The 25,232-nt window shown below is 42.9% G+C and overlaps 1 protein-coding gene across 1 annotated transcript in view; it reads left to right on the forward strand.

Moving 5' to 3' along the window:
- rasgrf2b (Ras protein-specific guanine nucleotide-releasing factor 2b) overlaps positions 1-25,232 on the forward strand; it is a 181,462-nt gene that overhangs the window by 88,275 nt on the left and 67,955 nt on the right. Inside the window, exons 8-17 of the mRNA XM_064973592.1 lie at positions 13,111-13,304; positions 14,552-14,661; positions 14,784-14,902; positions 15,346-15,506; positions 15,746-15,812; positions 16,288-16,427; positions 16,904-16,986; positions 20,768-21,016; positions 22,118-22,210; positions 23,520-24,001. Coding sequence (XP_064829664.1) covers positions 13,111-13,304; positions 14,552-14,661; positions 14,784-14,902; positions 15,346-15,506; positions 15,746-15,812; positions 16,288-16,427; positions 16,904-16,986; positions 20,768-21,016; positions 22,118-22,210; positions 23,520-24,001 — 1,698 coding nt within the window. The remainder of the gene's footprint in view (positions 1-13,110; positions 13,305-14,551; positions 14,662-14,783; positions 14,903-15,345; positions 15,507-15,745; positions 15,813-16,287; positions 16,428-16,903; positions 16,987-20,767; positions 21,017-22,117; positions 22,211-23,519; positions 24,002-25,232) is intronic.

Here is a 25,232-nt window from a genome sequence, read left to right on the forward strand (position 1 = left end):
GCCGCTTCCTGTGTGAGGCAGGGTCGTACTCTGCGGATGTTGTAGAGCATGAACCTACAGGAACGGGCCACCGCCATGATGTTGGTTGAGAACAACAGGGTGTTGTCCAGGATCACGCCAAGGTTCTTAGCGCTCTGGGAGGAGGACACAATGGAGTTGTCAACCGCGATGGCGAGATCATGGAACGGGCAGTCCTTCCCCGGGAGGAAGAGCAGCTCCGTCTTGCCGAGGTTCAGCTTGAGGTGGTGATCCGTCATCCACACTGATATGTCTGCCAGACATGCAGAGATGCGATTCGCCACCTGGTCATCAGAAGGGGGAAAGGAGAAGATTAATTGTGTGTCGTCTGCATAGCAATGATAGGAGAGACCATGTGAGGTTATGACAGAGCCAAGTGACTTGGTGTATAGCGAGAATAGGAGAGGGCCTAGAACAGAGCCCTGGGGGACACCAGTGGTGAGAGCGCGTGGCGAGGAGACAGATTCTCGCCACGCCACCTGGTAGGAGCGACCTGTCAGGTAGGACGCAATCCAAGCGTGGGCCGCACCGGAGATGCCCAACTCGGAGAGGGTGGAGAGGAGGATCTGATGGTTCACAGTATCGAAGGCAGCCGATAGGTCTAGAAGGATGAGAGCAGAGGAGAGAGAGTTAGCTTTAGCAGTGCGGAGCGCCTCCGTGATACAGAGAAGAGCAGTCTCAGTTGAATGACTAGTCTTGAAACCTGACTGATTTGGATCAAGAAGGTCATTCTGAGAGAGATAGCGGGAGAGCTGGCCAAGGACGGCACGTTCAAGAGTTTTGGAGAGAAAAGAAAGAAGGGATACTGGTCTGTAGTTGTTGACATCGGAGGGATCGAGTGTAGGTTTTTTCAGAAGGGGTGCAACTCTCGCTCTCTTGAAGACGGAAGGGACGTAGCCAGCGGTCAGGGATGAGTTGATGAGCGAGGTGAGGTAAGGGAGAAGGTCTCCGGAAATGGTCTGGAGAAGAGAGGAGGGGATAGGGTCAAGCGGGCAGGTTGTTGGGTGGCCGGCCGTCACAAGAAGCGAGATTTCATCTGGAGAGAGAGGGGAGAAAGAGGTCAGAGCACAGGGTAGGGCAGTGTGAGCAGAACCAGCGGTGTCGTTTGACTTAGCAAACGAGGATCGGATGTCGTCGACCTTCTTTTCAAAATGGTTGACGAAGTCATCTGCAGAGAGGGAGGAGGGGGGGGGAGGGGGAGGAGGATTCAGGAGGGAGGAGAAGGTGGCAAAGAGCTTCCTAGGGTTAGAGGCAGATGCTTGGAATTTAGAGTGGTAGAAAGTGGCTTTAGCAGCAGAGACAGAGGAGGAAAATGTAGAGAGGAGGGAGTGAAAGGATGCCAGGTCCGCAGGGAGGCGAGTTTTCCTCCATTTCCGCTCGGCTGGATGCAGCTCGCAATGAGGGAGCCACGGAGGGAGGGGGAGGACCGGTTGGAGGATAGGGGACATAGAGAGTCAAAGGATGCAGAAAGGGAAGAGAGGAGGGTTGAGGAGGCAGAATCAGGAGATAGGTTGGAGAAGGTATGAGCAGAGGGAAGAGATGATAGGATGGAAGAGGAGAGAGTAGCGGGGGAGAGAGAGTGAAGGTTGGGACGGCGCGATACCATCCGAGTAGGGGCAGTGTGGGAAGTGTTGGATGAGAGCGAGAGGGAAAAGGATACAAGGTAGTGGTCGGAGACTTGGAGGGGAGTTGCAATGAGGTTAGTGGAAGAACAGCATCTAGTAAAGATGAGGTCGAGCGTATTGCCTGCCTTGTGAGTAGGGGGGGAAGGTGAGAGGGTGAGGTCAAAAGAGGAGAGGAGTGGAAAGAAGGAGGCAGAGAGGAATGAGTCAAAGGTAGACGTGGGGAGGTTAAAGTCGCCCAGGACTGTGAGAGGCGAGCCGTCCTCAGGAAAGGAGCTTATCAAGGCATCAAGCTCATTGATGAACTCTCCGAGGGAACCTGGAGGGCGATAAATGATAAGGATGTTAAGCTTGAAAGGGCTGGTAACTGTGACAGCATGGAATTCAAAGGAGGCGATAGACAGATGGGTAAGGGGAGAAAGAGAGAATGACCACTTGGGAGAGATGAGGATCCCGGTGCCACCACCCCGCTGACCAGAAGCTCTCGGGTGTGCGAGAACACGTGGGTGGACGAAGAGAGAGCAGTAGGAGTGCAGTGTTATCTGTGGTGATCCATGTTTCCGTCATTGCCAAGAAGTCGAGGGACTGGAGGGAGGCATAGGCTGAGATGAACTCTGCCTTGTTGGCCGCAGATCGGCAGTTCCAGAGGCTACCGGAGACCTGGAACTCCACGTGGGTCGTGCGCTGGGACCACCTAACCTGGGACCACCAGGTTAGGGTGGCCGCGGCCACGCGGTGTGGAGCGTTTGTATGGTCTGTGCAGAGAGGAGAGAACAGGGATAGATAGGCACATAGTTGACAGGCTACAGAAGAGGCTACGCTAATGCAAAGGAGATTGGAATGACAAGTGGACTACACGTCTCGAATGTTCAGAAAGTTAAGCTTACGTAGCAAGAATCTTATTGACTAAAATGATTGAAATGATACAGTACTGCTGGAGTAGGCAAGCTGGCAGTAGCTGCGTTGTTGACTTTGTAGGCTAGCTGGCAGTGGCTGCGATGTTGACACTACACTAATCAAGTCGTTCCGTCGAGTGTAATAGTTTCTACAGTGCTGCTATTCGGGGGCTTGCTGGCTAGCTAGCAGTGTTGATTGCGTTACGTTACGTTAAAAGAACGACAATAGCTGGCTAGCTAACCTAGAAAATCGCTCTAGACTACACAATTGTCTTAGATACAAAGACGGCTATGTAGCTAGCTAGCTACGATCAAACAAATCAAACCGTTGTACTGTAATAGTTTCTACAGTGCTGCTATTTGGGGGCTAGCTGACTAGCTAGCAGTGTTGATTGTGTTACGTTACAAGAACAACAATAGCTGGCTAGCTAACCTAGAAAATCGCTCTAGACTACACAATTGTCTTAGATACAAAGATGGCTATGTAGCTAGCTAGCTACGATCAAACAAATCAAACCGTTGTACTGTAATAGTTTCTACAGTGCTGCTATTCGGGGGCTAGCTGACTAGCTAGCAGTGTTGATTGCGTTACGTTACGTTAAAAGAACGACAATAGCTGGCTAGCTAACCTAGAAAATCGCTCTAGACTACACAATTGTCTTAGATACAAAGACGGCTATGTAGCTAGCTAGCTACGATCAGACAAATCAAACCGTTGTTCTGTAATGAAGTGAAATGAAAATGTGATACTACCTGTGGAGCGAAGCGGAAGTTAGTTGAAGTTCTATTCGGTAGAGGTTGGCTAGCTGTTGGCTAGCTAGCTAGCAGCATCTCCTACGTTAAGGACGACAAATAGCTGGCTAGCTAACCTCGGTAAATTAAGATAATCACTCTAAGTCTACACACTCTAAACTACACAATTATCTTGGATACGAAGACAGCAAAGACAACTATGTAGCTAGCTAACACTTCACTAATCGAGTCGTTCAGTTGAGTGTAATAGTTTCTACAGTGCTGGTGGACAGTGGACGTTAGCTAGCTGCTTAGCTAGCTGCTGGGCAGATAGCAGTGTAGACTACGTTAGGACGACGAAATACAATAATTACGCAATTATCTTTGATACAAAGACGGCTATGTAGCTAGCTAAGAAGAAATTGCTAAGATTAGACAAATCAAACCGTTGTACTATAATGAAATGTAATGAAAAGTTATACTACCTGCGGACCGAAGTGTAGATGCGACCGCTCGCTCCAATCCTTGTATGAGCTGAAAGTTTAGAGGGACGGCCAGGTCTTGGTAGATTTGCAGTGGTCTGATACTCCTTCCATTTCAATATTATCGCTTGCACAGTGCTCCTTGGGATGTTTAAAGCTTGGGAAATCTTTTTGTATCCAAATCCGGCTTTAAACTTCTTCACAACAGTATCTCGGACCTGCCTGGTGTGTTCCTTGTTCTTCATGATGCTCTCTGCGCTTTTAACGGACCTCTGAGACTATCACAGTGCAGGTGCATTTATACGGAGACTTGATTACACACAGGTGGATTGTATTTATCATCATTAGTCATTTAGGTCAACATTGGATCATTCAGAGATCCTCACTGAACTTCTGGAGAGAGTTTGCTGCACTGAAAGTAAAGGGGCTGAATAATTTTGCACGCCCAATTTTTCAGTTTTTGATTTGTTAAAAAAGTTTGAAATATCCAATAAATGTCGTTCCACTTCATGATTGTGTCCCACTTGTTGTTGATTCTTCACAAAAAAATACAGTTTTATATCTTTATGTTTGAAGCCTGAAATGTGGCAAAAGGTCGCAAAGTTCAAGGGGGCCGAATACTTTCGCAAGGCACTGTATGATGAACACTAAAACATCTTACCTATGTTACCAACCAATTATGATTATTCCCCAACAGTGTCCGATCTGTGTGTTAGTATTTTAAACAGACAGCTCGATACACCTCTTACAAAAACAAATAATGATGAAGCCAATCTCTCTTTCACTTTGAGCCATGAGAGATTGACATGCGTGTCATTAATGTTAGCTCTCCGTACACTTTTAAGGGCCAGTCATGCCGCCCTGTTCTGAGCCAACTGCAATTTTCCTAAGTCCCTCTTTGTGGCACCTGATCACACGACTGAACAGTAGTCCAGGTCTGACAAAACCAGGGCCTGTAGGACCTGCCTTGTTGATAGTGTTGTTGAGAAGGAAGAGCAGCGCTTTATCATGGACAGGCTTCTCCCCATTTTAGCTACTGTTGTATCAATATGTTTTGACCATGACAGTTTACAAGATACAATATTTAGTTGAGGTTTAGGGTTTAGTGAATAATTTGTCCCAAATACAATGCTTTGAAGTTTGGAAATGTTTAGGACTACCTTATTCCTTTCCGAAACTAACTGCAGCCCTTTGTTAAGTGTTTCAGTCATTTCTGTCGCTGTAGTAGCTGAAGTGTATTGTGTTGAGTCATCTGCATACATAGACACACTGGCCTTACTCAAAGCCAGTGGCATGTCATTAGTAAAGATTGAAAAAGCAAGGGGCCTAAACAGCTACCCTGGGGATGAGGCTAGGTTTAGCATTGAGCTGGGAGTGGACATGAACTTAGGGTTAAGGCTCCAACTCTAGACAATTCATGAATCTGCCCCTCCCCCGACCACATGGCAGAAAGGTAGGCCGACCTAGAGCTAGTGTGCTTTTGAGTGACATTAGCAAAACTCACGCATGGGATCGTTCAACAGACCCTCCCGATGAATGCAAGCCTACATCTGACCATGTGAAATTAGCTATTCCTGCAGAGAACCAGGCTTTTTTTCCATAGAAAAGCAATACCTACAGCCCCCACATAACTACGTATGACGCCCCCTTTGACTGCTATTGAGCTAGCTAACCGTCCTTGCAAACAACTAATCATGACCTTATAGGGATGCCTTGTGTTGAGGTTCAGTTTCCTTTGGAAACAGGAAGTGTGTTACATTTCAAGTCAATCGACCCAAAAGCATTTTTGACATCTTGCAGTTCTAGAAACTAAAGAGAGCCTTGTTATGAATGTAATATGTTTATTATTTTCCAATAGAAAAAATACAGACACACAAACATTGACATTCATTGTCCTGTTGAATGAGATGGCAAATTTAGAGGACAAAACAAAACTTAACTCACACAGAATTATAAAATGTAATTTTAATCCTATTAGGTGGTACATATTATAAGAAGACAGCTTATAGTCATTAAACACAGTGTAGTTAAACCAAAAGTACATATTGAGTGAAGTACAGTGAAGGGGGAATAGAACATTTATCCAGTATCGGCTGCCATTTTTTGTAAAACATTGGACTTCTATTGGAGGTATTGTATAGAAACTTTTCCATGTGCATTATATTCCCTAAATCCTGTAACCACATTTCAAAGGTAGGTATAGTCTCCAATTTCCAAAATTGCAATATGAGCTTTTTGGCTAATAGAGTACAAAGAGATGCAGCCTTCCCCTCCTGGTTATTCCCATCAACTGTACCAAACAGAGTGATCAATGGGTCTGGGGCTAGAACTCTAACAAAGGCTTTAGATAAGTAATTAAAAAAATGAGAGCCCAGTAAACATGTAACTTAGGATATTTCCAAAATAAGTGGGTTAAAGTCCCCTCCTCCTGCTTGCACGTCTCACACAATGGTGAGATGTCTGGGAATATTTTATGCAGTTTCACTTTTGAGTAATGTAACCTGTGTATCACCTTAAACTGAACAAGGTTGTGTCTGGCATTCACTGAACAGTGATTTATATTCCTGAGAGCTCCTACTCAGTCCTCATCTGAGATTTATGAACCAAGGTCCTGCTCCCAAGGCGTTTTAGTAGTGTATGCGGATACCTCTTTGTGGTCATAGTCTATCATAGTCTAGTGACCAACCCTTTTGAATGAGATTTGACAAGGATAAGGCTATCTAATGTAGGATTATTTGGCTTAATGCCATACTATGGGATATGTGTCCTTAAGAAACAGTGTTGCTGGCATGTTAAACTTACACTGTAACTGTTGAAATGAAGCTAAATGACCATCAATGTACAAGTTATTGATTGTTGTGAGCCCCATCTCCCTCCAGTTTGAAAACACCAAATCATCCAATGCACGGTTGAAAGCATGATTCAGGCAAATGGGGATGTCAATGTATACAGTGGGTATGTTAAGAATATGCCTAATCTGTTTCCACTCGGTTTCCCGAGTGGCGCAGTGGTCTAAGGCACTACATCTCAGTGAGTCCTCTTCATAACAAAGCTCTTAGTTTCTAGAACTGCAAGACCAAAAATAGTTTGTGTAGATTGGTGTTAGGGTTTGGCCGGGGTAGGCCATCATTGTAAATAAGAATTTGTTCTTAACTGACTTGCCCAGTTAAATAAAAGTTAAACATGAATTTTGTTTCAAAATTGAGCAGAGCTCAACAAAACACGTACAGTGCCTTGCGAAAGTATTCGCCCCCTTGAACTTTGCGACCTTTTGCCACATTTCAGGCTTCAAACATAAAGATATAAAACTGTATTTTTTTGTGAAGAATCAACAACAAGTGGGACACAATCATGAAGTGGAACGACATTTATTGGATATTTCAAACTTTTTTAACAAATCAAAAACTGAAAAATTGGGCGTGCAAAATTATTCAGCCCCTTTACTTTCAGTGCCGCAAACTCTCTCCAGAAGTTCAGTGAGGATCTCTGAATGATCCAATGTTGACCTAAATGACTAATGATGATAAATACAATCCACCTGTGTGTAATCAAGTCTCCGTATAAATGCACCTGCACTGTGATAGTCTCAGAGGTCCGTTAAAACCGCAGAGAGCATCATGAAGAACAAGAAACACACCAGGCAGGTCCGAGATACTGTTGTGAAGAAGTTTAAAGCCGGATTTGGATACAAAAAGATTTCCCAAGCTTTAAATATCCCAAGGAGCACTGTGCAAGCGATAATATTGAAATGGAAGGAGTATCAGACCACTGCAAATCTACCAAGACTGGCCGTCCATCTAAACTTTCAGCTCATACAAGGAGAAGACTGATCAGACATGCAGCCAAGAGGCCCATGATCACTCTGGATGAACTGCAGAGATCTACAGCTGAGGTGGGAGACTCTGTCCATAGGACAACAATCAGTCGTATATTGCACAAATCTGGCCTTTATGGAAGAGTGGCAAGAAGAAAGCCATTTCTTAAAGATATCCATAAAAAGTGTTGTTTAAAGTTTGCCACAAGCCACCTGGGAGACACACCAAACATGTGGAAGAAGGTGCTCTGGTCAGATGCAACCAAAATTGAACTTTTTGGCAACAATGCAAAACGTTATGTTTGGCGTAAAAGCAACACAGCTCATCACCTTGAACACACCATCCCCACTGTCAAACATGGTGGTGGCAGCATCATGGTTTGGGCCTGCTTTTCTTCAGCAGGGACAGGGAAGATGTTTAAAATTGATGGGAAGATGGATGGAGCCAAATACAGGACCATTCTGGAAGAAAACCTGATGGAGTCTGCAAAAGACCTGAGAATGGGACGGAGATTTGTCTTCCAACAAGACAATGATCCAAAACATAAAGCAAAATCTACAATGGAATGGTTCGAAAATAAACATATCCAGGTGTTAGAATGGCCAAGTCAAAGTCCAGACCTGAATCCAATCGAGAATATGTGGAAAGAACTGAAAACTGCTGTTCACAAATGCTCTCCATCCAACCTCACTGAGCTCAAGCTGTTTTGCAAGGAGGAATGGGAAAAAATTTCACTCTCTCGATGTGCAAAACTGATAGAGACATACCCCAAGCGACTTACATACCTTAAGGGAACATTTCGACATTTTCTGTATGGTTAGTGAAAAAGTCCATATTGCAAATGTACCGTCCCTTACTAGATGTCCGAAAACATTTGTTAAATTCGGGGACGGCGTCGGGCCGAGCGGCAGGGCCAGACCTACCGGGAAGTCATCAAATGAACTTTGTCGGACATTCGGTTTTCGTTTTATAAAATAATCAAATTTTGGTCATTTTTCCGCTATCCCGGAAAATCCCACAAGAGGGCATAAGCAATCATACTGCAATTTGACAAAACATCACGAATCACGACGGGCCTTATCTCGAAAATATTTCGAAGCCGAAACTTGGTGAGCATAGGTTTGGCATAATGGGCAGTTGGCCCCGAACAAGATGGCGTCTAGGCCTCAACGGTTTTTGAGTTATGGCCATTTTTCTGGGATTAAAGGTCCAAAATGAAAATAGAGAAATTATTTTTTCACTTCACGTCAAAGTCAAGGAGCCTCCGGTGTCAATAACAAAAAAATCAGCCATTTATCTATCGTCATTTAAGAGAAATCGTACAATGACAGATTTGTGATGTTCAAATATAGGTGTTTTTTTTCAACAGTTACAGATCCAGTTGCAGGGTGTTCATACGAATATTTTTAAAGTGTGCTGCGGAGCTCTGCGAGATTTCTGTGATTTTCTATGATTTTCTGAAATAACACACACTCACTAAACCCTCCGTAAATAACTCAGTTCTTAACGTAAAGACTTAAAACTCAGGATTCTGTAAAGGCATACCCCAATGAGGATATGAGTTTATTTATAGCTTCCTGTGCCAACAGGAAGTGCCTTAAATGGTGTCATAGTGGCTGTATCCAAGGGTTAAAAAGGTCAGATCTTTTCAAAACTTCATATGTGTGATTAGGCAACCCTCTTGAACTGTAAAATCAGTCATTTCTCCCAACATATGTCAAAGAAAAGCTCTCACACTCACACACAGCAAGGATGGAGTGACAAAGCACGGTGTTTAAAGACACAGAGAGCAGGCAATGGCATAAACATAATCCCAAGGCCGTGCCGAGTTCAACGAGATATCCCACTTGACCGTAGCTCGATCAGTCTGAGCGCAGCGAGCATTGGAAAAGTAGGTCCAAAAGTAAGCCTGCACCACAACGTCATTTGCTTTTGGGTGACAGCGGCGGAACCGTTAGGTTTAGAAGGACAATTCAAACACAGGATTGTTCCTAAGGTCCTCCCGATCTGTGCAAGCCTAACCTTGACCGTGTGGCATTAACCCTTCACAGTTAAAAGAAGGTGTTTACATAAAAACAGTTTGCATTGACTTCTCTCCCCATAGGAATACATTGCCTGCTCCCCTAAATTCAACCTGGAGCCTATATGGGTTATGAATGCCTTATGAACCTGTCTTTGGTACCAGTCCATCAGGCCACTATAAGGTCTACCTGTGTCGATTCTAAGCTTCCTGGACCAACCGGAAGTGGTTAAAATCGCCCTAAAAGTGTATACCCATAACCTGCCTGCAGTTTGATAGACACAGTGCATTCAACCCTGTGTAAATCAGTCAGTTTTTATGGTAAAGACTTAAAACTCAGGATTCTGTAAAAGCATACCCCAATGAGGATATGTGTTGAGTTATAGCTTCCTGTGCCAACCGGAAGTGCCATAATTGGTGTCTCATGGGCTGTTTCAAGGGGTTAAAAAAATCAGATCTTTCCAAAACTTCATATGTGATTAGGCAACCCCCATGAACTGTAAATCAGTTATTTTTCCCATAAAATTTCAAAGGAAAACTAAATCACACACACACACAGCTTGGAAGTAGGGACCCATTGGGGTGCGTAGAGACAAACACTCCCTGCATTAGTTAACCTTGTTGGAACTTTTAAAGAACCGTCAGACCTAGAGTTCCGAAACTTTAGAATCCTGTTCTAGACCTCAGGTCGATAGTGCGTGGTGAGTTACGGCGCTCTAGAAGGTTCTCGGACCGAGAAACAGCCTCGTACATTTGCAATGACTTCAATTCATTTTGACCATTATGAAAATGGCGACATTTAGAAATGTCCCAGAGTCACAAGACTAGGTGCATTGTGACCGTCTCGGCCCATAGAGACAGAACCCAACGTTTCTGTCAGATAGCTCATTCAAGGACCCCGTAGCAAGTCATGGAAAAAAGTGGATTTTCAGCACCAATTAGGGTTTTGCTCTGACACCAAATGACCTATCGAGCCGAAACTTGGGATTCGGGGTCGCCTCAGCTAGGCCTACACATAACACAAGAAATGGACCCGCAGCTAGAACGTAACTACGTGTTTTATGTTTTTTTTTATGGTTTGAACCGAAGGCATTGTGAATTTTGGGCCAGCTCTGAAGTATGTGATACTTGGCTCCTAAACGAGTTGGTAAAAGTGGGTTTGGTGTCAGTTTGTATCAGTTTGGTGTCAGAATGATATCAAATTGACTGATGGACGGTGACTTGCTGGTGACTCTTGTCCGTTTGCAATATGTTTAAACGGTGAGGTACCATCACCAAAAGTGACATTCTGAAATCAACCCTAACGAGCGATGGAGAGGTACCAGAATTACTGCCCAGCCATCCCGAGTTCATCGGGCCAGTCAATTTGGCATTCCTTTTATAGCATGACAAATTCGATGATGGTGAATTTTAACCATATTGCAAATGCACAGTGACTTTGCAAGAGTGAGAAAACATCAACAAATGGACATTCTGAAATCAACCCTAACGATGGTGAATGCCCAGTTAACCATATTGCAAATGCACAGTGACTTTGCAAAAGTGAGAACATAAACAAATGGACATGATGAAATCAAAACCACGAGTGATTGAAAGGAACAACAATCACTGCCCGGCCATCCCGAGTTCATCAGGCCAGTCAATTTTGCATTTCTGCAGGATTTTTGAGCATGTCAAATTTCTTATGACATTTGGCCCCCACAAAACATATGCCTTATGCACAAGTAAAAAAAAAACAATTATGATAATAAAATATGACTAAAGTATGTTGATACAGTTCTTACACATGTGTAATTGACAAAAAAAGCGAAAGAATTTGTAATTGACACAAAATTCTAAAGAATTTCGAAAAACGGTCCAGAAAGCACTTTTTTAGGGGTGTGTGAATTTTTTTATGAAATTTTGCAATTTTTGACTTTTGACTTCCTATGAAATCATGTTCCAAATGGAGAAAACATATGCCTAATGCACAAGTAAAAAAATAAAAAAATAATTATGATAATAAAATTGGACAAAAGTATATTCATACAGTTCTTCCTCATGTGTAATTGACAAAAAAAGCGAAAGAATTTCGAAAAACGGTCCAGAAAGCACTTTTTTAAGGGGTGATAAGTTTTTGAAAAAAATTCATTTTTTCAAAATTTGGCTTTTGGATGTTGACTTGGGGTCCATTTCCTATATGAAAAACCACGGTGGAGCGCACACTCCACCTGTTGGATTTTTGAAGTGTTACAACTGGCAATTGCCATATGGCATTTGCAAAACATTTTGCATGAATCAATGCCGATTTGGGTGGTATTGTCCATCGTGTACATGGTTTGTACTATGCCAATGTTTTCCCATTCATTTTTGTCCATTTCAGGGGGGTATTCCCTTACAGCTGTAATCGCAGCAAAAGGTGGCGCTACAAAGTATTAACTTAAGGGGGCTGAATAATTTTGCACGCCCAATTTTTCAGTTTTTGATTTGTTAAAAAAGTTTGAAATATCCAATAAATGTCGTTCCACTTCATGATTGTGTCCCACTTGTTGTTGATTCTTCACAAAAAAATACAGTTTTATATCTTTAGTTTGAAGCCTGAAATGTGGCAAAAGGTCGCAAAGTTCAAGGGGGCCGAATACTTTCGCAAGGCACTGTATAGACTTGTTTATACTGTATTATTGACTGTATGTTTGTTTTACTCCATGTGTAAATCTGTGTCATTGTATGTGTCAAACTGCTTTGCTTTATCTTGGCCAGGTCGCAATTGTAAACGAGAACTTGTTCTCAACTTGCCTACCTGGTTAAATAAAGGTGAAATAAAAATAAAATAAAATGTGTCTGCCTGTCTGTGTCTTCCTGTCTGTCTGTCTAATTGCAGGAAGTGACTTAATTGGTGGTCATAGAGCCGGTTTCACAGGACTACACAAACTATTTTTGGTCTTGCAGTTCTAGAAACTAAGAGCTTTGTTATGAAGAGGATATTGGTCAAAACACACACACTCACAGACAATGCAAGACAAACACCCCAGTCTTGCACTGACATCAAGGTCAGTTCCTCAGTGCTGAATTGGCCTTGATGTCTTACTGCTGCCTATCTCAGGCACACAAACACACACACACTCATCTTATTGAAACAACATCTCATCACTTTCTCTCTCGCACACACACATACAATGGCTTGACATCTCATAATTTCTCCTCCTAAAAACCTCAACAGCCTACCGATAAGCATTTGCTTGGGAGACCAGCCTGTAAGGAATGGGTTGTGTAAGAGGAAAATGCGTCGAGACATGGCCAGGGACAGGCCAAACTGAACAGGCTCTAATGCTAATCTAATCTAATTTTAGCTTAGTTCATTTATTGTTCTCCTTACCTGGCCCCTATTTGTTATATATTTGAGTTCTATGTCTAGTATTTCTATTCAATGGAGATTCTCCATTGAAAGTGCTTTTTAGTTCAGGACTAGGCTTAATCTGTGTCTGGGAAACCAGCCTGTCGTGTACTGTAGAATATATTTATACATTTGTGTGTGTGTGTGTCTAGCGGACCTGTTTGACATCCTGCTGCCTATGCTGAATATCTACCAGGAGTTTGTGAGGAACCACCAGTACAGCCTGCAAGTGCTGGCCAACTGCAAGCAGAACCGAGACTTTGATAAGCTGCTGAAGCAGTATGAGGCTAATGCTGCCTGTGAGGGCAGGATGCTGGAGACCTTCCTCACATACCCCATGTTCCAGGTAACACCCCCCCCCCAAAGCACCATTCTGCACTAACAAATTTTATTCAGACATTTGGAACACAAATAAATAATAACATTTAAAACAATATAAATGCAAAGACTCAAATATCAAAAAGTAGTAACAAAGACAAATAGAAACAAATAGAAACAAATGTGTGGATTTGGCACTCGAGCGTCAATACATTACCCATCACCCAACACTGTCAAGACTAAACCAATTCACATTGGTGTGCAGACTGGTTTTGTATTATTGTTCACAATTTCGCACAAACCAGAAAAAAAATGCACCAATATGTCTGTGAAACTATATATATTCATATTATGAACGAATTGTGGTTTCTTTGGTAGCATTTTCTAGTGTGACTAATTTTACTAATTGCATTAGTACTGTACAAAGGTAGAGGTGCGCTATTTGATAGATTCCCCCGCTCCCCCTACCTCAGGCTTCCAGTGGAGAGACCTGAGGTGAACCTACCCACCTATCTCATACATCTGAGTGGGAGACCTTCCCAGGCAGTAGCCTGCCTAGCTCACAAACTAGAATCAGGGCGCCCACTCCGACAAGGTTAATTGACCTACAGCCTCACACAGTGACATAATGCGCAAATGAGCGATAGAAAATTGATAGCACAAATGTGATTTTGATTTGTGCAACGCATACACACACACACATGCACTCACACCACCACAAACCATATGTTCTGTAACGTATACGCTGGGAGTCGGAAAGCAGGTGCAGGTGGTGAGTTTAATAATAAACGGAACATCGAGCAAAATAACAAACACGAGTAGCGTATAGACATGAAACACAAACAATACTGACTAGGGAAAGAACCTAATGGGTTGCCAGATATAGGGGAGGTAATAAGTGAGGTAATGGAGTCCAGGTGTGTTTGACATGCAGGTGTGTGTAATGATTGATACCAGGTGTGCGTAATGATGGATCCAGGACCAGTGGTTAGTATACCGGCGACATCAAACCCCTGAGGGGAGTAGCGGTAACGCACACGCATTCACACATGCCTGCACACACGCAATGCATGCACACACTCACTCCAACACACAAATACATCCTCACATACCACATGTTCTAGGTACCATACACACTCACCTAGCAAATACCTACTTGTAGAACCCTATCTGTGGCCTTGCTCATAAACATTCAAACCATAAAGTCTCAATTAAAAACCTCACCCTTCTCTTAATTACCCTCTATCTCTCTCTTCCTCTATTTGTTTTTCTTAGATTCCTCGTTACATCATCACCCTGCATGAGCTGCTGGCGCACACTCCGCACGAACACGTAGAGCGCAAGAGCCTGGAGTTTGCCAAGTCCAAACTAGAGGAGCTGTCAAGGTGTGTGTTTGTGTGTTTATTTGTGGGTGTATCAATGAGTACGAATACCTCAACACATTCAGGTATGAATTATTACCTCTTAGACATTTCATGTAGTATATCATGTGTGTGTGTTTCCTCAGGGTGATGCATGATGAGGTGAGTGATACAGAGAACATCCGTAAGAACCTGGCCATCGAGAGGATGATTGTAGAGGGATGTGATATACTACTGGACACCAGTCAGACCTTCGTCAGACAGGGTGAGCATGCACACATACACAGGTATATGCCCACACACATCAGAATTCACTTACACATTCATGACACAAACCATTGTTTATGTAACAGTATTTCTCATATCCATCTCAGTGGCCTTGTGGTTAGACTGTCCTCCCCGTCATTGGAAGGTTAGGGGTTCAATCCCTGGTCGAGTCAGACCAAAGAGTCTAAAAATGGTACTTGGTACTGCTTGGCATTAAGGAGATTGATTGGGGGTAAGGCTCTGTGATAAACTAGCGTCCTGTCCAGGGTCTGTTTTTGTACATCAAGATGCCTCACGCTACAAAAACAGGAGAAGGGCAGTTCTGGCTTGGAAAAGGCTTTTTAATTTTTTTCTCACACTCACCTCTCCCCACTCTTCCTGTCTCTCAACACCACCTCTTACTCCCTCCTCCCTCTCTCCCCCATTGCCCTCCCCCGCCAGGTTCTCTGATTCAGCTGCCGTCAGTGGAGAGGGGGAAGCTCAGTAAGGTGCGTCTGGGCTCTCTGTCTCTGAAGAAGGAAGGAGAGAGACAGTGCTTCCTGTTTACAAAACACTTTCTGATCTGCACACGCAGCTCAGGAGGCAAGCTGCACTTGCTCAAGGTGAGCCACACACACGCATACTTACTGGCTATAATTCTCCACCCTTTTCCAGAAGTGTGCAGTTACATACTCCCGGGGTTGGATTTAAAATCATATTGGTAGAATGAGTTTCCACCATTGTTAAATCCATGAGAGAATTTGTGTAATTGTACACTTTGGGAGAAAGAATTGGGACCTAGTCATATTTTAAGCACACAAAAAAACACAAACAGTTAATGACCTCGGACCTCTCTCTGCAGCAAGGTGGAGTCCTATCTCTGATAGAGTGTACCCTCATAGAAGAAACAGAGACCAGCGACGATGACTGTGAGTAAAGTGTGTGTGTTAACCAACCCCAGTCCTTTAGATCTATACAGTGACTCAGACAGGCTCATTAAGTCTCTGTCTCCATACAGGTTAATTAGTGTCAAAAGATAAGTGTCCACAGATAAAGCTCTGGCTGACCCTCACATCCCTTCAAATACCAGCTAACAGCCTTCCCTTTAAATGACACTCATGCTGATCCTATGGCATCACTCACTCATTAACCTTACAGCGGGGTCTTTTCACTCAGACTTCCAGGGATAAACTTTGAGTAAACTTCCAGGGATTTCCAGTAAACTTCCAGGGATAAACTAAACTTTGAGTGACACACACACACACTGCAGGGGTAAATGAAGTGGACCAGCTTATATCTTATTAATATATTCATGTTTATCTCGTGTCATACCAAAATACACTGTCACCCTAGGTGACCCAATCTTCTAATTTTCTTTCTCACTCTCCCTTCCCTTGTTTTTAGCGAAGTCCAGTGGTGGTCAGGTATTCGGTCAGTTGGACTTTAAGCTGATCATCGAGCCGTCTGACTCACCCTCCTTCACTGTAGTCTTGTTGGCTCCCTCACGACAGGAGAAAGCTGCCTGGACCAGCGACATCAGCCAGGTAACTAACTCTCTCACTTTCTCTTTCTCTTCTTGGAATAATAACCTAACAACAAAAAGTTCACAAACAGCACCGTGAGTTTCCCTCTGGGTATCCCATGAGGCTTTGCAGGGAGTAAACAGAGTGGTTGGTTCCCCAGGGGTCAAACCCTGGTTTGTGCTTGGCTCATCCCCTTTAACCCAGTGTTCCCCCTACATGCACGCACACACACACATGCATGCACACACACACACACACACTGCACCTCCTCTGAGGCTTGGCTTGATTCTAAACAAAGATTAGGTCAAAGGAAAATCTTTAATAACAACATCTTTCCTTAGGGTTTTGATACATTTCTTGTAAACCATAATTACATACGACATCTTAGGATATTGCTAATATATCAGATTGAGGTTTAGATTGATCTTTCACTCCACTTATCTGCACTAACTCTCCCTCTCCTCCCTTTTCCTCTCTCTCTCGCCCTCTCTCTCTAGTGTATCGATAATATCCGCTGTAATGGTTTGATGACTAGTGTATTTGAGGAGAACTCCAAAGTCACCGTGCCTCACATGATCAAGTAAGAGCGCCCACATACAGTTGAAGTCAGAAGTTTACATACACCTTAGCCAAATACATTTAAACTGTTTTTCACAATTCCTGACATTTAATCCTAGTAAAAATTCCCTGTCTTAGGTCAGTTAGTATCACCACTATATTTTAAGAATGTGAAAGAATAATCAGAATAATAATAGAGAATTATTTATTTCAGCTTTTATTTCTTTCATCACATTCCCAGTGGGTCAGAAGTTTACATACACTCAATTAGTATTTGGTAGCTGTGCCTTTAAATTGTCTAACTTGGGTCAAATGTTTCGGGTAGCCTTCCACAAGCTTTCCACAATAAGTTGGGTGAATTTTGGCCCATTCCTCCTGACAGAGCTGGTGTGACTGAGTCAGGTTTGTAGGCCTCCTTGCTCGCACACACTTCAGTTCTGCCCACAAATGTTCTATAGGATTGAGGTCAGGACTTTGTTATGGCCACTCCAATACCTTGACTTTGTTGTCCTTACGCCATTTTGCCACAACTTTGGAAGTATGCTTGGGGTCATTGTCCATTTAGAAGACCCATTTGCGACCAAGCTTTAACTTGCTTTAAGCTTTAAGCTTTAACTGATCTCTTGAGATGTTGCTTCAGTATATCCACATAATTTCCCTCCCTCATGACGCCATCAATTTTGTGAAGTGCACCAGTCCCTCCTGCAGCAAAGCACCCCCACAACATGATGCTGCCACCCCCGTGCTTCACAGTTGGGATGGTATTCTTTGGCTTGCAAGCCACCACCTTTTTCCTCCAAACATAACAATGGTCATTATGGCCATACAGTTCTATTTTTGTTTCATCAGACCAGAGGACATTTCTCCAAAAAGTATGATCTTTGTCCCCATGTGCAGTTGCAAACCGTAGTCTGGCTTTTATATGGTGGTTTTGGAGCAGTGGCTTCTTCCTTGCTGAGCGGCCTTTCAGGTTATGTTGATATAGAACTCGTTTTACTGTGGATATAGATACGATTGTACCTGTTTCCTCCAGCATCTTCACAAGGTCCTTTGCTGTTGTTCTGGGATTGATTTGCACTTTTCTCACCAAAGTACGTTCATCTCTAGGAGACAGAATGCGTCTCCTTCCTGAGCAGTATGACATCTGCCTGGTCCCATGGTGTTTATACTTGCGTACTATTGTTTGTACAGATGAACGTGGTACCTTCAGGCGTTTGGAAATTGCTCCCAAGGACGAACCAGACTTGTGGAGGTCTACAATTGTTTTCTGAGATCTTGGCTGATTTCATTTGTTTTTCCCATAATGTCAAGCGAAGAGGCATTGGGTTTGAAGATAGGTCTTGAAATACATCCACAGGTACACATCCAATTGACTCAAATTATGTCAATTAGCCTATCAGAAGCTTCTAAAGCCATGACATAATTTTCTGGAATTTTCCAAGCTGTTTAAAGACACAGTCAACTTAGTGTATGTAAACTTCTGACCCACTGGAATTGTGATAGAGTGAAATAATATGTCTGTAATCAATTGTTGGAAAAATGACTTGTGTCATGCACAAAGTAGATGTCCTAACCGACTTGCCAAAACTCTAGTTTGTTAACAAGAAATGTGTGGAGTGGTTGAAAAACGAGTTTTAATCACTCCAACCTAAGTGTATGCAAACTTCCGACTTAAACTGTATACGTTAACACGTCTGTCTGTCACACCTGCTTTTGCTCCAGTGTGTATGGCTTAGTTCTAACCCAGAGCTAACATACCTGAATATACCACTCAAAGTATTTATGAATAGTTGATCAGGTTTGTTACTTTTTGGCTGAAACAGGAGCCTGCACTTCCTCCAAACCCAGGTGTGAGGAACACTGCCGTATTTAACAGCTATTGTAAAAGCCACTGCTTTTTTGACTGAACCTCCTTAGTTGGTGGTGGTGTTTATTTCTTTTAATGCAGATTTCTTGGCTATTTTCTTTGGACTTTTGTCCACAAATGTACCAACATTTATGATAAGTGGATTCCTTTCAGGTCACGTGCCTCTAACAAAGGGTACACTTCCCTTCAGCCTCATTCTGAACAGTGTTGCTTCTTCATTTCTCAAAAGAAAAACCTCAACCAATTTCTTAAGACTATTGACATCCAGTGGAAGCAATATGAACTGCAATCTGAATTCCCAATGAAAGCCCTATTGAAGAGTGACCGCAAAAATAAAATCTGAATGGTTTGTCCTCTGGGTTTCGCCTGCCAAATAAGTTCTGTTATAGTCACAGATATGATTCAAACAGTTTTAGAAACTTCAGTGTTTTCTATCCAAATATAATAATGATATGCATATCTTATCTTCTGCGCATGAGTAGCAGGCAGTTTAATTTGATCACACTTTTCATCCAAAATTCCGAATGTTGCCCCCTATCCTAGAGAAGCTTTACGGCAGTTATACAATTTTAAAAACATTACAATACATTCAGTACAGAATTCACAACACTAAGTGTGTGACCTCAGGCCCATACTCCACAACGACATATCTAGAATGAAAAATCCATGTGTGTGTGTGTGTGTGTGTGTGTGTATGCATGTGTCTGTGCCTGTGTGTTACTTCACAGTCCCTGCTGTTCCATAGCGTCTATTTTTATCTGCTTTTTGAATCTGATTCTACTGCTTGCATCAGTAACCTGATGTGGAATAGATGTAGTACTTTTTCATTTAGTCATGGCTCTATGTTGTACTTTGCGCCTCCCATGGTCTGTTCTGGACTTGGGGACTGTGAAGAGAACTCTGGTGGCATGTCTTGTGGGGTATGCATAGTTGTCCAAGCTGTGTGCTAGTATTTTAAACAGACAGCTCAGTACCTTCAGTTTATCAACCTCTTACAAAATCAAGTAATGAGGAAGTCAATCTCTCTTCCACTTTGAGCCATGAGAAATTGACATGCATGTCATGCATGTCATTAATGTTAGCTCTCGGTGTACTTTTAAGGGCCAGTCATGCCGCCCTGTTCTGAGCCAACTGCAATTTCCCATTATCCCCCTTTGTGGCACCTGATCACACGACTCAAAGCCAGTGGCATCTCATTAGTAAAGATTGAAAAAAGCAAGGTGCCTAAACAGCTACCCTGGGGAATTCCTGCTTCTACCTGCATATTGTTTGAGAGGCTTCCATTAAAAAACACCCTCTGTGTTCTGTTAGACAAGTAGCTCTTTATCCACATTATAGCAGGGGGTGTAAAGCCATAACACATACGTTTTTCCAGAAAGACTATGGTCTATAATATTAAAAGCTTCACTGAAGTCTAACAAGACAGCCCCCAGAATTGTATCATCAATTTCTCTCAGCCAATCAGTCATTTGTATAAGTGCCGTGCTTTTTGAGTGTCCTCACAAATATGCGTGCTGAAAGTCTGTCAATTTGTTTACTGTTGTTTACTGTGAAATAGCATTGTATCTGGTCAAACACACATTTTTTTCAAAAGTTTACTAAGTGTTGGTAACATTGTGATATGTGCAAACATATCTAAATAACTAAATAAATCCTGCACTCTGACCCACAAAACTCCTTTGATCGCTTGATTTATAGTGTTAGACAAAGCAGAAGGAAAGTGAATTTGAAAGCATGATTTAGTTTTATTGGCATTTGCAGCAGTTGTCAGTAAGTAATTAATCTGCTAGCTTCTGACATGACTTACTGCAACTTTAAGTGTTTATCCATACTTAAAACTTCTGTGTGAGTAATCCTAGCAATCCAATGATTAGATCACCAGTGATTTTGTGTGTGTGTGTGTGTGTGTGTGTGTGTGTGTGTGTCCATCCATCAGATCTGATATGCGCCTCCATAAAGATGATGTTGACATTTGCTTCAGCAAGACACTCAACTCCTGCAAGGTCCCACAGATTCGCTACGCCAGCGTGGAGCGGCTACTGGAAAGGCTGACGGACTTGCGCTTCCTCTCCATCGACTTCCTCAACACCTTCCTCCACACCTACCGTATCTTCACTACTGCTGCCGTGGTCATGGATAAACTGGCTGACATCTACAAGAAACCTTTCACCTCTATACCTGTCAGGTAATACATGAGAGAGAACATGCATGACATGCACACATTCACAGAAAAGCGCACACACACATTTTCATGTTACAGAGGGTTGAGTTTTCTCTAAACCTCTCACCTCATATCTCCTGTTATTCTCTCTATCCAGTTTTATTGGTGTTTTTGTGTGTGTGTGTGTGTGTGTGTGTGTGTGTGTTGTATGGGAGAGAGAGACTGAGTGTTTTTTGACCTTTCCACCTGGCTGTTTCAGCCCCAGAATGGAGGGTGAGTGGTGTAGGACCACTTGTGGCCCAGGGGTTAATTGAACGAAACACAACAATTTTACTGCTAGCAAAACAGATGCTTGAAAAATGTTTCATTTTGCCAAAACATTTGCCAAGACAGTGTTTTGTGTGTGTGCATTTTCCTGCCCAGACCTAATGATCCTCTCAACTGGAAAGTCTGTGCCTCTTTTCCTATCTTTTTCCTGTGTCCAGCGCATGTGTGTAGGCCAACTCCTGGATGACCTCATTACCAGAGAACATAGACCAGAAACAACAGCAGAGACCCACACACCTACAGTATATGACAGGGTGTATTTGCTCCTAGACACTGATCTTGTCAGTTTGGCATTTTCCCCACTAATTGTTAAGGTTAGACTTGGGGGAGGGTAGACGATCCTAGATCTGTACCTAAGGCACATGAGGTTGGTGGCACCTTAATTGGGGAGGACAGGCTCGTGGTAATGGCTGGAGCGGAATCAGTGGAATGGTATCAAACACATGGTTTTCATTTGTTTGATTCCATTCGCTTCATTCCAGCCCTTATTATGAGCCGTCCTCCCCTCAGCAGCCTCCACTGACCTAGGGGAGTCTTCACCCTGGAGCATAATGAATTCACACATAGTTTCAACATGAAACGGCTTTGATGTCCTGTGATCATTGTCAGTTATATATAAATAAACGTATATGTTGTCCTGACCTTCACTCCTCCATCCTTCACCTTTCCCATCACCTTCATCCCCCCTCACCCATCCCCTCTTCTCACGCCATCCCCTCCTCTCTCATCCTCACCCCATCACCCCTTGCCCATCCCCTCCATCCGTTATATCCCTTTCCTCTCCATCCCCCTCCACAGGGTACAGTACCACTCATTTGACCGCCTGTCCATCACGTCCATCTGTCCTGACTACAGCCTGAAGATCAGGAAGATAGCCCTGGATCAGTCCAAGTAACACAATCTGCCTCTCTCTCTCCCTCCCCTCTCTGCTTTATCCCTTGCTCTTTCTCTTTCTGTCCCTGGACTTGTCCAAGTACCTCTCTCTTTGCCTCTCACTTGTGATATCTTCTCCTCTCCCCTCTCTCGCTCTTTCTCGTCTTTCCTCACTTTTGCATCTTTTCACTGCACCTTTACTTTTAGAGGAGACTTCAAGGCTATTTTGCTCTTTACTCCGCTCCCTTTCCCTGTCCTTCGCTCAATGTCTCTGTCCTTAGTTTTCTTTCTCACTCCCTCTAGCATCTTCCGTCTGCATATTCTCCATTCTGACTACTGTGGTAGACCACTGGGCTCTTTCCCTCTCTGTCTGTGTGTCACTTAGTGCTGAGCGATGAACAGAAATGTCGGTTAAATTTAGTTTTTTAAAACAATTTATTGACTGACATTGGTTGAATTATTTTAATCCCATTTCATTTTTTTTCTCTCTCTGAGCTCAATGCGCACACTGTAGTTTCTCTACAGATAAATCAGATCATGCCCGAACTGTGCGATGTATTGTTGTGGGAGTTGTAGTTTCCAACAGGCCAATGTTCTACATAGTTTAGTGACGAAAACGTGATAATTAACTCAAATAACCATAGTCCATAATAATGTTTATTCTTACGCCTGCTACATAAGAGACAGAATGTGCGATCAAGAGGGGATACATAGAGAGCAGTTGCTTCTTGAGGTATTGGTATTCAGCAGTCATATTGGTATGCCTTATTTACTTTAAAGAACTACTGAAATAATGGTTTTGTCAGACAGCATAGGTAGCAGCTCTATCAGGATGAGATGATGACTTGGAGTGAAATTAGTCATCAAGTCATCAAATAAAACAATTGTAATATACACAACAACTGAAATATTTTATTGAAGTAATGTGAATAACTGATGGTTAATGATAAGCAGTGATGAGCAGTCAGTATCATCATGGGACTTTTAATTATTGTTTTATTCTGTTTGGTTACAGCATTCAACCCACATAATGCATAGTGCATTTAATGTTTCGAAAATCTTGATTATTGTTTATAATCGAACCGAATCCGAACCAACCTCAAAAAGCTCTAATCGCTCAGCACCACTCTCACTCCTTTCTTCAACTTCTTTGCATGGTCTTTCATGTAACCTATTTTCCACTCCACTGAGTTATAGATCTATCTGTAGTGCTGATGGTTCTGTTCACAGTTTTCTGGCATGATGATGATGATAGCATCTCCTGTCTCAAAACACTCAAATTCATGACTGAATGCAAATTTGACAGATTTGTTTCGCTCTCTCTCAGGTCTTTGGAATTGTTCTTTGCCACCAACCAGAACAACCGAAGTGATCACACCAATGACAAGTCCCCCCGTCTCTGCCGCAAGTTCTCCGGTCCTCTCTCCATCTCCTCCCGCACCTCCTCTCCTGTCCGCACACGCAAACTCTCTCTGCATTCCCCCATCAGTGCCAGGGTGGGGGGGCTGGACCTTACTAATATTAACTCTATCCCCTCCTCCTTCTCTCAGTCCGCTGTCAGTAGTCCATCCTCAGCCCAAACCCCTACATTCCACACCCCCTCCCCCCAGACCCCCACTACCACTTCCCCCCCTCCCACCTCCTCCTCGCCCCCTCCAGGTGGCAACAAGACCCCCCAAGACCAGGCCCCCCTCCCCCCCTGTCTACCTCTGTCCTACCCCGAACAGAGTCCCTCCCCCACTACAGAAGGGCAGGAGCTGCCTCGTGTTGACGCCTTCTGTGGAAAAATGAGACGCAGCATCCGCAGAGGTAAGGCCTATCTAAACACACACATGCAGCACAGATGCGCACACGCACACTACCTGGATTCCCTTACTGAGCTGCCTTCTGAGCATCACAGGCATTTAGTCAGTTTATTTCTGAGTTTTAACAGCAGCTCTGATTCTAATGTTCTCTGACAAGGCCTTTAGAGAGAAGAGAGGCAGGCTGCTAGGAAGTTTATGGCTGCACAGGATATACAGTCATTAGAATTGGGGTGTGAGTAGAAAGCATTCAGAGGAAGTGTTCTCACTTTACATTCTATACTGTGTGTGTATGGGAGAAAGCGAGAGAGAGTGAGTGTTTTATGACCTTTCCCCCTGGCTGTTTCATGCCCAGAACTGGGCTTCTTTTAATACATTTTTTTTACCCATCTTCCAATAGGTGCCCTTGTAGAAATACTACACTTTTGACTACTTTGATACACTTTTTGTGAATTCATCGGTGAACTAGATACATAAATGGCTTTCCAGGTCTCATTTGAAAAACATTAGTTTTTATCTCAACGAGACTAACCTGGTTAAATAAATACAATTTCTAAACGGTAAAACAGAAGCAGTGGGGTACGAAAGGTTGCTGGATCGAATCCCCAAGCTGAAAAGGTTCTGTCGTTCAGCCCCCGAACAAGGCAGTTAACCCACTGTTCCCCGGTAGGCTGTCATTGTAAATAAGATTTTGTTCATAACTGACTTGCCTAGTTAAATAAATAAAGGTTAAATAATAATCCCAACTCATACTACTACCAATACAAACAGCTGTAGTATGAATCTGCAGGTAGCTAAAGCTAACAAACTACGTTCAATGTTAGCTAGATAACATTAGGCTATAACTCTAGCAATGCAAATGGATTTCTGATTAGAATAATATTACTACACAGATCATACACGTAATGTAAGCCAGCAAGCTAATGCTAGCTTTAACTTGCAATAAAAACAACTGACTAAATTAGAAACATATCTGAAAATGTAACATTATATTCTTATTTGCGAATAATACAAATGACTCCAAAATGACAACACATTACATACAATTTCTGCAAATTAATCCAAGTTTGTGGTCACAAATTTGATGCAGTCATTGCATGCTAGGAATATGGGACCAAATATTGAACATTTCACTACTTTATTCATAAGAATCTTTAGGGTGTCAATATAAAAAAAAGTATAATATTTTTTAAACAATCTCTTTCTCTAAGCAATTGTATTAATATAAAATATAATTT

This window comes from Oncorhynchus masou, chromosome 1 (assembly GCF_036934945.1).
Source record: "Oncorhynchus masou masou isolate Uvic2021 chromosome 1, UVic_Omas_1.1, whole genome shotgun sequence".
Lineage (NCBI taxonomy): Eukaryota > Metazoa > Chordata > Actinopteri > Salmoniformes > Salmonidae > Oncorhynchus > Oncorhynchus masou.